At 40.1% G+C, this 13,036-nt stretch overlaps 1 protein-coding gene across 3 annotated transcripts in view; it reads right to left on the bottom strand.

Annotated features, from left to right (window-relative positions):
• NYAP2 (neuronal tyrosine-phosphorylated phosphoinositide-3-kinase adaptor 2) overlaps positions 1–13,036 on the bottom strand; it is a 137,376-nt gene that overhangs the window by 27,844 nt on the left and 96,496 nt on the right. For all 3 annotated transcript variants that reach the window (XM_027751235.2, XM_027751234.2, XM_027751236.2), the window contains 2 exons: positions 8,834–9,043; positions 225–328 (listed from right to left, as the gene is read on the bottom strand). In XM_027751235.2, coding sequence (XP_027607036.1) covers positions 225–328; positions 8,834–9,043 — 314 coding nt within the window. The remainder of the gene's footprint in view (positions 1–224; positions 329–8,833; positions 9,044–13,036) is intronic.

The following is a 13,036-nucleotide window of genomic DNA, read 5'->3' as shown; positions in this document are numbered from 1 at the left end:
AAAAAGATATAAGGAATTAAGAGCAAAGAAAATTCTGCTGGTTGTGGCCAGTGGAATTTCATTGCCAATGGGAGATGTGCACACACAGATGCACGCACAAGCACAGAAAATAAAGACAAAAACCCAAAAAAATCATTTACTGTAACAAATGACAGACACAGAGGTGAGAAACATTTGGCATGTTGCAGCACATGGAGTCATTCACGATTGGCTAACGATGGTACCTGGCTCGGCTGAAGGTCACTGGGTTGCCTGAGCGGTGTCACGGAGGGAGGAGGCACACCTGATGTGGATGCAGACCGACCTAATCTGCAGCTTGCTTTAGACTCTGGAAAGGAAGAGAGTAGAAACACCAGTGAACGGGAGGTGGGTTACTGTTGCAGTAAACTGAAACACGCCGGATCCAGGATTCCCCTGAAATGGAGAATCCAGGCTTGGTTACTAGTTAAAATCTCAGGCATTTGACTGAATCATAAACAGAAGTTGAGATCAGAAGAAGAGGGATTAAGACAGAACCCATTCCATGTCCTGGCCTCTCTGCTCCAGCATCTCTGAAGCTGAAGTATAGAGCATAAACCAGTAGACAGACAGGAAGAACATAAAAGAAGCATTCTTGTTGCCTCACCCCCAGTGCCTTTTCTACCCCTCTTATAATACAGCAGTGATTAAGGGAGTTACAGTGGCTTCTGGTTTCATGGACATGGCAGCCCAAAGACTGACTGTGCTGGGGGAAAGCATGAAATGCCAGAAAATGAAAGAGGCAGTGTATGAAGTGTTGAGGATACTGTCACACTTGGGGATTTGGAATGACACCAAAAATACTTGGAAATCTGATGTCAGTGGCAGTAAATTGAGAGACATAATGTAGGAAGAATGGAGACAAATCAAAACACCAGTAGTGGCAAAGTCAGTTACCCAGAATGAAGGTGAAAACAGAAGCAGAGGTTACCTTGAGAGAAAACTCCAATTCGGAGAAGAACTGCACAGAAATTACACAGTTATTTAATTTTCCTTCTGCTGTTCTGCATGAAGGCGTTTCTAAGAAGGTTCCCCATTGATTTCCAGTGCAGGTTATTATTGTACATGCTGACATGAGGTGACCATGCAGCTCAGGAGGCCTAGATGACGGGTTTTTATCTAAACCATGCTGACACCCATGTGCTACCCCAGCGTTCAACACCCCACAACTGTCTTTTCCTGAGAAAAGGGTCTGCCTGTGTCTGCCCAAGTAATTTTTTTGTCCCTGCCTTTCCTTTATATGGTTGAGGAAACACCTCTCAACCCATGACTTGGCTCGGATCAATGTGTTTATTCTCCTCACGTTTCATAAACCTTCCTCCCAACCCTGCACCTGTTTTTTCTATTCAGTGGGCAAACACTGAGACCAAGAACATTTGCACTCTCCAGACACACTTTGTACAATAACAGACTCTCACTTTTAGCATTGATAGTATTGCTTTACCATGAATAACAAGTAATTATAATACCATACCCCATTAGAATTTAAAGAATTTTTAATTTTTTAAGTAAGGTTCAAAGAATTCCTCCTATTCAATTTCATGTTTTCAAGAACAGAGGAAGGACCTATGCCTTGTGCAATCCTGGTTTAGCAAATTTGTCTCTGAAGCACATATTTTCTCACATGTCTTTTTCTTATGTCTGTCTGAAATTTCTCCTGCCTCATTTACACTGCTGCCTTGCCTATGTTTGTTCACACTAATATCTCTATTTCCTATATGGATCTCCAGTATCATCAGTAGCCACTGGCTGGGCCATTGTTTGAAAGGAAGAAGACGTCTATCACCAGCACACCCTTAAGGTCACTTGGCACACCTTGGAAACTTAAGGACAGCTGGCACATTACTCCACATACCAGCAACATGCTGAAAGGGGTTCTTCCAATCTCACTGATAATTTTTCATTGTCACCTTAAATGCTTATTTTCCTCAGACATTTCAGAATTCAACAGGGTGTGGAGAAGAGCTATCCACTTATGCCAGAGCACTTAAACCAATGAAAACATCTGTATGGGTGAATATTCATCAACTAAATATTAATAGGTTGGTTACCATCCAGCTGGCTGAGCAGCAAAAATATTTATGCTGTTCGACGAATGCATTATTCAATCCACTCACTCCTAGTCAGTCTGTAAACATCCTACGAGTCAACACAGCAATAGGCACAGAAAGGAGCAGACTGGTCTCGTCTGTAACCTTGCCTTTTGTACATAATCTGTTGGTTTGCTTTTTTTGGACTTGGGCAGTTACTCTGAAGGTTGATTAGATTTGTTTTTGTTCTGATTTCACACTGTCTGGGTGCCAGATTTCTGACCGTTCTTTTCAGTAACATATATTAAAAAAAATGGATCTCATTATTATATCTCATCTCTCATCTCCTGGAATTTTGCTGGGGTTTCAGGGAGGACAAGAATTGGGTCTTTTTTCAGTTGTTTTTCTGTACTGCTAAATAGATATTCTTTTTCTGCTGTGACAAGCAGAATCAGACACCTAGCACATAAAAAACTCCAAGGCACTGTCTGCCTATGCTTCTGAATTATTTTCTTTGCTTTAGGAAAGCAGGGAGAAGTGTCATAATTTCCAATTTGGATCTATGTGCAACAACAAGAGATTACCATTTTCTTGCCAAAGAGACTCCTTTCATCTGGCATCAAAGAAATAAAACCTATCACACACAGATGAAGTATAACTTCCTTTATCTCCCTCTAATATATGTTATAGTATTAAGGAAACTATTGTGATTTCCATGGTGACTCTCACCAAAAGGTGTTTCAGAGGTGGCTTCATCTAGCTTTTATTTTTTTTTTTTAAAGTTCAGAAGTTGGGTAGTCGGAGGAATTTTTTTAATATCAATATTGGCAATATTTTTAGACCAAAGAAATACTATATTCTACTGTAGTTAGTGGTCTGAGTAACATCTTCAGACTGCACACTACTGGGGGGAAAAAAAACCCATACATAAATTGTTGCATAAGTGTTGTAACACAACTGACTGCTCTGTATTCTGCAGCATGTTATTTTTCAGCTATGGGCAGCCGTTTACTGTATTGGGGTTATCTGGGTTTTGATCACTTCTAAGTAATGGTCACTTCAAATAAATTCTTCTGCTTTGGGCTATCTAAAAACTAGCAAGAATTCTTCTAACATACACAAGTCCACCATCCCATCATGGCCTGTATCTTTATCTCTTGGTTTTCACGTCTTCAATGGTCATTTCAGTTTGTCTGCAAGGCCTGAATATTGACACCAATTCTGAGTCTGGAATGAAAATAGGTTTTCCTATTTACTGTTGAGAATCTTAAAGGAAGAACAACTACTGCCAACAAATCTCAGGATGGTTTCTAGTGTTTAATTCATGTTTATGTCTTGTGAATGATATTGAGACAGCTCGGTATTAACATCTTAAATGAGTAGTCTTGAGAAGTCCTCTTTGTGACAATAATTCCTGGTGTGAAGCTGAGTTCTATCAGCAATCCTGATAAGCACATAGGGAAGGTTCTGTAAATATCTGTCCAAAAGGGGACCCATTTGCTCAGGGTCCATGGAAACTCAAGTTAAAATCCATCTAGCTCCATCCTGATAAAGTTAGCATGGCACCCTGTCTCTGCACTGAGTTTCACTGCGGACATGGGTCCTCCCTTTCTAATGAAACCTGCCTGAAAGGGAGCTCCAGGGACTCCACTCCAAACACTGGACCCTCTCTACATCCACAGCCAGGGGCCTCTAACACTGCTGTAAGCAACTCCAGTGCAGACAAGGGATGACAGCCTAGTGCCAAGCCAGGGAGCTCACAGGAACATGTCTAAGTGCTTCTGGGGAGTGGGGCCAGGGGATGTAGGGCATGTGAGCATCCCTTAGAGATGTCCCTTGCAATCATGAAGTTTGAATTCAGAAGATTGTTGGGGGTAGCCAAGAAGCTGCAAAATGTTACATTGTGCACAAAAATGCTCATCAAATTCAGTTGCTATATTTGACTGATGGAACTTTGGTGGTATTATTGTGCACAACTTCAAGTTACGCATCTCTCATGCTGTGACATAATAGGAAAAATGCACTGCTCACCTCTGGGAGCCAGGTGCAGAGGCAGTGGAGTGCTAGTAGAGGATGGTGGGCTGCTGTGCCTCAGTCTCCTATTACGTCACCCACAGTAGCCACAACACTCCCAACGTGCCAGTGGCTGGGACCACAGGAACCTCACGTGAGGCAACCCCACACGTGTAGTCAGTGCAGTGGGACGAGCTTTACTGCACTCTCAGGTTTAAACTGAGTCCCAGCAGCGCCAGTAGGATTACACATGGACATAAGCAAGTGGACACATCCAAAGGGCAGCATTAAGGATGAGAATTTTAGGAGAGACTCTCCAATGCAGAAATACAGGCTTTCCAGTCACAGATAGGATTGCCTTAAAGTTGTGTTCTTAATCATGTATTTAAGCACTCACATAAATGGCCTGTTTTCCAAAAGTGCAAGTACTGTCATCATTACTAAAGATGTAGAGGCTTGGCTGGCTTCATTTGAGACAGGGGGTGTTGTAGGATTTTCCTCAACAAAGCACAGTGCTGAAATGCGACAAGATTTATGGAAATATTTTCAATAATTTTAATACCAATGTGCTATGGTTTTCTATATTCTCCAGAAGTACAACAACTCTGCATGATTTTTATTTTTGGATCTTAATGGGAAGAGTTCATTTTCATCCAAGGAAGCCTTCATTCTGCCTATCCTAATCTTAATTCAAAAAAAATACTCTGGCTGTCACTTACATTGGAGAAGCTTCTTATCCTGTCACAGTCTCTTCTTTGCACATGAAAAGAGAAATATTGCTTATTTGCTACAGCTGCCAAGAAATGCGTTTTGAATTAAACAAGGCGATGTGACAGGCTGAGAGCAATCACATGCTAAAAAAAGGAAAAAAAAAAAAGAAGAAAAAGAAAACATGCATACTGGAAAAATGAATCACAATATTATCTTCATACTGGCCCAGCCACGTTGGTTTTCTAAAAAGAGATGAGTAAGCTGAAACATTATTTGAAATTAAGAAACATTATGGTGGAATAAACTACATAGTATCCTGTTACTTTAAAAAAGAAAAAGTATTCAGGATTTCACCTGCAGAAGCCAATTAGTGCTGAAATAGCACAGCAGCACATCAAACTGAAATGTTTTCACAAAGGGAGCACTGAACCTGTGGACCTCAGTGTTACCGGATATATCCATAGGTCAAAAGCTTAGCAAGTCTCAAAACCAAGTCACGTAATGAGTAAAACTATGCCTGAAAGGAACCTTCTATATAAGTTTTGAGGATACTTTGCCCAGAGGGAAAAGCTATTAGCGGAATATACTTTGTATCCTGAGTATGAGTGTTTATTTTCTTTGTAAAGTTTTTGTTGTAGGATTTGGCTGTGTTTGTTTGGTATTTCCTGTCTGCTTTGTAACACAAGTAAGTGTTGGGCATTTTTGTTCAGGTTTTTTATGTGTGTTTTTGTCACATCTAGATAACAGTTTTACTCCAGTCAGGATCCATGTGATCCCACAGCCTGGAGGTCACACACCTGGATTGTGGGCATTGGCTAGATGCCCTCAGTGTACAGCTCCCAGTACTACTCCTTTTATTTTAGGTGACAGGCACTGCTTGGGAAGAGTTGTGTGCAGAGAACACGAGTGACCATCGCAGGCAAGGTCTGGACCTCACCAAGCAGGAGCACAGTGATACTCTGATATTGCAGGTAAGGAGAAAATTTAGGGTTGGTGGGAGCACTCAGTCATCTCTGCATGAAGCAGACCTAGCAGGAATGAACTGGTATTTTGCTGCTACTCCCTTCCTGTACCTATGGATGCAACTTGCACCTTGGGCTTCCCAGGCATTGCTCCACTCCCAAAGAGCTGAACTTAAATATTCATTACTTTTGCAAATCCAAAATGATAGCCAGTAATTCCAATGAAGGGTGGGCATTTACTCCCTTCCTGATTATCTACAGTGCTTTCAGGTGGGATACTAATGGCTGGCTGAGTGACAAGCTGGTGGTGCTTCAAAAACAGGACACAACAGAGTATCTGAGGTTTAAAAGGCAAGGCAGTGCCTGTCTCCAGCAGCAGGTGGCAATGTAAAATGCTTCATGGTTGCAGTCAGGAAAAAAGCAGTAATGTTCCAGAAAATACTCTTCAATTCTCCTGGGGTGAAACTGTACAACTTTCTGGTTTACAGATTCCATTTGGCTGTTCACTACAATTGCACTGAGTTTCCTAAATGTCAGCATGCCCCCAAATCACACTGCTTTCCATGAGAAATTATAGGATGCCAAGAAACAGAAAGTGGCCTTGACAAATGATGCCACAGTGCAATCAGGCACAATGATACCTGTGTGCAGCTGACAGTCTTGAACTCTTTGAACAAAATGGACAGAAAGTTCAAGATTCTGTTTGGAGAGGGCTCATTCTCCCTCTTAACTTACTAGCAGTTTCAGAGATGGGGAGAACCTACAAAAAATCAGTACTGCCACTCAGGGATTTGTTCAGGCCACCCCAATTCCCAGTTCATCTGTGCCTCAGCAAAGCTGCCTGATGAGCACACTTGAGAAGTCCTTTCACACTTTCTGCTTTACAGTGGAGTAATTCAACCCCATTTTCTTTAATTTATTCCAACACTGCCCCAATAAATGCCTGTACCAGTGTGAACTAGGAGGCAGGCAGCAAACTGTGGTATTTCAAGGACATGTCTGCACAAAAAAAAAAAAAAAAAAGTAGCCTTTTTTTCTGTTATCTATGATGTTGGGAAGAGAGCAACAGCAGTGACGACTGTACTGGGGCCTACCTTGATTTTTTGCGGTCCTGTGGTAAATCTAAGCTCTAATTCCTAGCGCAGAATTACTTTGTCTCTTTGACTCCAAAATGCATTTGTATTCATACAGATGTATTAAATCTCTCTTCTTGTATTCTGTTACAGTTCTAATTTAATTGCAAAGAATGAACTGTTACAGCTCATGTACAAGTTCACTGAGGAGAACTGTGTACACTTTGAATGCAATGCCCCACCGATTAAAGGAAAAACATGTTGCTCAGGCAACAGCGAGAGACACAGGGGAAAAATATTCAGGGCAGATGAGAGGCAATATTCATCAAATGAAATAGCATAAAACTGCAGGGAAACAAAAGTCATAATCAGCTTTCAGATTTTAATCATAAAAAGGAGTCAAAATTCAGCCAAGAAAATATATTTTTTTCTCTGACAGTCCCAGCAATGTAAGACAAAGTCACAGTCAACTAAATCAAGGCATGATTCAACAACTATTATAGTTTTCTGATGCCAAATGAAGGCTGAGGCCAACATGTTTTGTCTGTTTTTGGAGATCAACCAACTCTTTGAAATAAAACTGCTGCAGAAAGGTTGGACAGCAGTATAATATTTTGCTAAGGACTTACTCTTTAATTTTAACTTCTTTACTACTCTGCTCCATACTGTCATCTCGTAGAACTGAGAAGGTTGTTATACACCTTTGGTCTAATTATCGGATGTCCCAATACTTTGATGTGGTAGCTTTTAAACCCACCCTTCTACCTGCATTAGCACAGACTCTCTAATACACTGGGAACAGAATTTTTACCAAAAGCTATGAGCTAATCTGGAAAATTCCTACCTACCAGAAGTCTTTTTGAGAACAGACAAGTAAGAAAATGGCAGTAATACCCAAATAACCTGTGCTAGAGTCATAAGATTAGCAGAAAAGTCACATTTGCTGCCCCAGGAAGGATTATCTGCAGGGTCTGTAGCAAGAAAAGCTGGACTACATGATTGCTGCAAATGATATGTCACATCAGCAAAGACTATTCAAGTTATACACTGAGTTTCAGGTGTCATTTTCAACGATTCAGAGACAATGTGAGTCCCATTATCACGCAGGGAAGTGATGCTCTGGGTGAGACGTGAGCATCTCTGCTGGCTCAGCAGTTTAAAGACTCATCTCTGCCACTCACTGCCCAGCAGATCCCTCTTGCAGGAATGATTTCTTCTTTGAGTAGCTCATTCATGCTCTTATGCTTACTGAACATTGACCATGAGGCTTCAGTACTATATATGCCAACTGTTTTTAAAGTGGATATTTTTCCCAATCCAACTAATAAGCAGTGAAGTTACTCTTTTATGAGAGCTGTCAAATCTCAAAAGTAACAATGTGGTACTCATGCAAGAGCCATAGATATCTGTTTATAGATGTCCATTCACGCATCAGTTCTGTTTGTCTTGTCAATTTATAAACAAGGCTGCATCATAATGCCATGGTTTATGGCAATTTACTATTTAATATATATAAAATTTTAATTAATAAAATGGATAGGTGTGAATTTGAGACTTCTGAAACCCATAGTCACTTTTCTAGAAATTTCTTGTACCAGCATAAGTCAAAAGTTGCCTGTGTCCAGTCACTGTGCCCATCAGTAAAACAGCCTTGCTTCTGCATAGTGTATTTTTGTTACTCTCTGTGATACCTGAATTTACAAACTTCTTTCTGAGGTGCCATCCTGGAGTGACTGTGTCATAGTGTCCCCTTTCAATGTCACGTGGAATTCCTTACTTCTTTCAAAATAGATGAACTGCATGTTTACGTGCTTGTATTACCTGCCACCATCCCAATCTGTTCCAGCACAGAGCACAGGCAGACAGCCAAGGCTCACTAGTACAGCAGTCAATGGGCAGGGCAGATCCTAGAAGATAGTTGGAAGTCTAAAGAATCTGGATACTTATCTACATCTGTGTATCTTTAGAGATCCTCCATCTCACAGGGAGATTCATTTGATCTTCCTGGCTCTGCTATGTGACTTACCTGAGCTGTTGCTTCCAGCCAACATGGTTGGGCTGACAGAGGATCTCCCCAGCCTGCTGGATACCACAGGCGGGCCCGGCGTTCCATCCCATTCCTGAGCTTTCCCTGGCTCCCTAGAGGAAGTTGTCCCATGATATCCTCTCTCTTTGTTTTCCAGCTTTGGTAGTGGTTCAGTGCTGTGACTTCTGATCTTCAGCTCATCTAGTGGTTCTATGAAATACACAAGTGAACATTTTGTTACAGAGTGTCTGCTAATCATCCACATCACGTAACAGTCTTTTGCACAATACTCCATATATACCAATCATAAATCTTATAAGAACAATTTATAGCATTATTTTACCATCTAGGCCAAAACCCAGTAGTTTACGTAGGTTTCAATACAGTTTTTAATTATTAAAACCATGCACCATGCAGCAGATGGATAAAATGTAACTTTTCTGTTGCAACTTTTATATGCCATGAAAATAATTTTGAAAATAGTACCCTACCAAAATGTGGTTTATTAAAAATTTATAGAAATACTTGGATTCTTTTCAGCTGTCATTTGTTTGGGAACAAGTTCTTCTTCAGGCACTTTCTAAGGAAGCTCTCTCCTAAGGCAATACTGTGCAAGCTACATATCTGTATTCCTTGGAAGCTCTAACAAAAGCACACAACCCACAAAACAAAAGACCAAAAATCCATTTTGGGTGTGCCCAGCTCCATAACCTAGGAAATGAAATTTCACTTGGTCGGAAAAGCCTTGGAGTCAGAAAATTACTTTCTGCTTGCAACTCCATGAGTTAATGTAAAAAGGAGAAATTCAAAACACAACAGAATGATTTTTCCAATGAAGCAGTGATGTCTGCTTTCTTCATGGTTGGTGATTTTCTGTTCTCTTCTCAAGACCCTAATTTCTTTTCTTGCACATTGAGCAATACAGGAGGATCAGTTCATTCCTGTTCTTTAACTTCTGTAGCTGTTAAAGATTCACATGGAAAACTAGATACAGAAGAAACATTAGATTGCTCTTTACTTGTAAGAGCTAAGTACTGTGCTAGTCAGTTATTCAAAGTTTGCCATTTACCTCTTTTTGAAAAAAAAAACAAACCCCTGAGATTTGAATTTTATACTTTGTATTTAAACCCACAGACATCCTTACATGATACTCTCATGTAAGGATGCAAGTTCTAGTCACACCGGTTTATTAATCAACCCCCTGATGTACCTTTAATTTCTGTATGTATCTAATTTCTGTATGTATCTACAGGCTTGGGATCCATATTTGATAGAGACAACAATCTTCCCTTGAGCCCTATCTCAAAAATGTTTGTTGCTACAAGGGACATGAGAAGATTTGAGAGAGCCAAGCATGGAGAAAATGCCAGAAGCAACTCACAGGCAGGAGATGCCAACAGCTCCCCAGGGGACCTGTGCCAAATGGAAGTGGCCTGGCTGCACAGGACTGTCAGTTGGAGCAGCCACTTCCTCTCCCGGATATCCCCCTGGCCAGGAACTAGGACTATCCAAGAGGAATTTCCACTCAGATGATACAGTCCAGAAAAAGAACCACATTCAAACCGCTTTGATTTGCCAGTGGCTCAAAACCCCCCACACTGCTGCCCATGCCACAGCAAACAGTGAAAGATGCACTACCGGATATCTGTAGTAGGTAGAGACCCCACTTGTGCCCAACGGGGACAAAATCTCACGTTGTTTTGGGTTCTCTGACATTCCAGTCTGCAGATGAACTTAATGAGTAACAACACAGTCAGCCTGGAGTTTCCTCAATGAACGTGAATGACTATCGGTTAACAGTAAAAATTAATGTTAAGGATATCTTACCACAACCTTCAAGTAGTAACACTTCATGAGAAAATGATCAAACAACCCCAGTTTAGGAATCATAAATAAAATTCAGAGACACTTCATGTGACAAAGACCTTCAAAAATCAAACCTCTTCCATGAACTTCTAGGTCACTTACCTACTTTAATGTATGCAAAAAGACACTGCAATGAAAATCCAAACTGTTTGTTTTTCCTAGTTGGTAACCCCAGCAGGGTACAAGGTTGAATAACAGTCTGTATCAATATAACATGACATCTGCCTTTCAGGGACCTTTGCTACAAGATGTCTGTAACACAGTTCTGCCTGTGACTGCATAGAGAAACTTTCTAATACAAAGAGCTGTGCAAAGAGATGGAGAGCCCAAATTATTACTAGATTTGAACTGTTTCAGTTATCAACAAAAAGGCTCTTATATTTTTTTCTGAGCATTGAGCTATCAAAAATAGCAATGTACTTTTTCATGTAACAGAGACATACAGTTATATCTGATTTTTTTCTTTATACCAAAAACATTCACTTTTTTAAGCTACTACTTGTCTGGGAAAGGAAGGCTATGAACAAAGTTACAAAATTCTTTGGATATGCACACAAATCTCTTTTCCACACCAATACAGGATGCTGTCTAGATTGCAGCTTATTCTTTCCAGCAAAACAAAGAGAAAGACAAAAGACAAGAATATGTTTTTTAAAAGTCAGAATTGGGCCCTGCAAATACCCTAACAACTTAGTGCATCATTCAATAGAGTTAATTTACTGTGTAATTCAGCTGCTCCTGGAAATGCTGTGATTACATTAGTGTAAACCTTCTCTGTGTGTGTCCCACTGACACTACTTGAACACCACCCTTTGAAATGTCACCCACTCATGTAGTCAGCCCTTATTACAGTGGAAATGCTCTGGCTGAGTGCAGAGCTAAGGATTTATCCACTTCAGCTTATTTAACAGAGACGCATTTGTACTTGTTGCCTGATAAAAATGATTTGTGCATTCTTAGTTTTATTATCAGCTGAATCAAAGCACAGCATTTCTCTGCAACCAGCTGGAAACTATGGAAATATTTAGACTAAATAAAGATTTGGTTTATGGTCTTGTTCTTCATAAGGTGTAGAAAATCAGTTTTCAGCTGGCTGTCTAGACTTTGTAAATTTACATTCCACTATCCTTTCTTGGGGATTTTCAGTTCACAGTTTATCTGAAAACTAATATTTCCTAAAAATGAAAAGCAGATTGAATCAGTTTATAATGTTGTGTAACCCATCACAGAGCCTGAATCATTATTATTTGGTGATCACTATCAGTAACATTGATACACAGACAGTAAAACAACATGTCAATGTTTTATATAGTTTTCTGTAATATTTCTTTCCTGCTCACTAGTGAACACATAAAAAAAATGAAAAAAAATTATTACCTCACTTTTACTCAAATATTTTGGGGACGATTTTGTAATAATTTCAGCTTCCTTAATAAATGTCAATGGGAATCATATTCAAATTCAACTAAAAAAAAATAAATCACTTTGCTAGTTCTTTCTTGACTGAAAGAGCACCTCAATTCTGATGCGCCCAGGACAGCTCCAGAAATGCAGAGAGCTCCCCTCCCAGGTCTCAGCCCGTTACTGATGCATTTGCTGACTGTCCCATCCATCACTTGGATGATTTTATACTGTCAGTAACTACCTGCTGCAAATGTACCTCCATGGAGCAAGCTCAGTGGCACAAATTATGGTATCTCATAGCAGCATATTCACTACTCCACCTTTTTGCTCCTACAGCCTGACACAAGACATGGACAGAAGGCAGAGCACGAGTGTAGCTGATGGCTATAGTTACCTACAGGGTGGTGACCTTATCATGGACTGAAAAACAAACCAGTATAGTTTCAGCGCAGTGACCTTTTATAACAGCTACAGCAGGATTTAAATGGCCAATTTATTCACATTGATCCATACTGAAAACACAAACTCTTACCAGTCAGATGTATACATGTACACATAGACACAGTGCTGAAAGGTAACAGTAGCTGCTGCACAGCTCTTTTCTCATTTTTCATTTCAGAAGCACAGAAACACAGATGGGATCTAGGTTACCTAGTGCTGTTATAAGCCTTAATTTGGAGTTAGGAACTATCAAAGCTCAGTATTATGCTGGGAGCTCACTGAATCATATGATGGCCACCGGCAAATCTTTTCACAGTCAAGTGCTATATTTTGAAAGCTGAGATTATTATGGAAAGCATCTTTATTGTTCAATACTTCTTCCACCAAAATGGTACATAAAAATGTAAATTTCAAGAAATAATTCACTTCTTTAAATATTTATGGACACAGTTGGTTAAACTACCATAAAGGCATTCAAATGTTTCAAGCACT

The sequence above is a fragment of the Pipra filicauda genome, unplaced genomic scaffold (genome assembly GCF_003945595.2).
Source record: "Pipra filicauda isolate LSUMZ 115617 unplaced genomic scaffold, ASM394559v2 scaffold199_size1391877_pilon, whole genome shotgun sequence".
Lineage (NCBI taxonomy): Eukaryota > Metazoa > Chordata > Aves > Passeriformes > Pipridae > Pipra > Pipra filicauda.
Note: the sequence above shows the minus strand (reverse complement) of the source record. Positions and strands in the feature narration are given on the sequence as shown.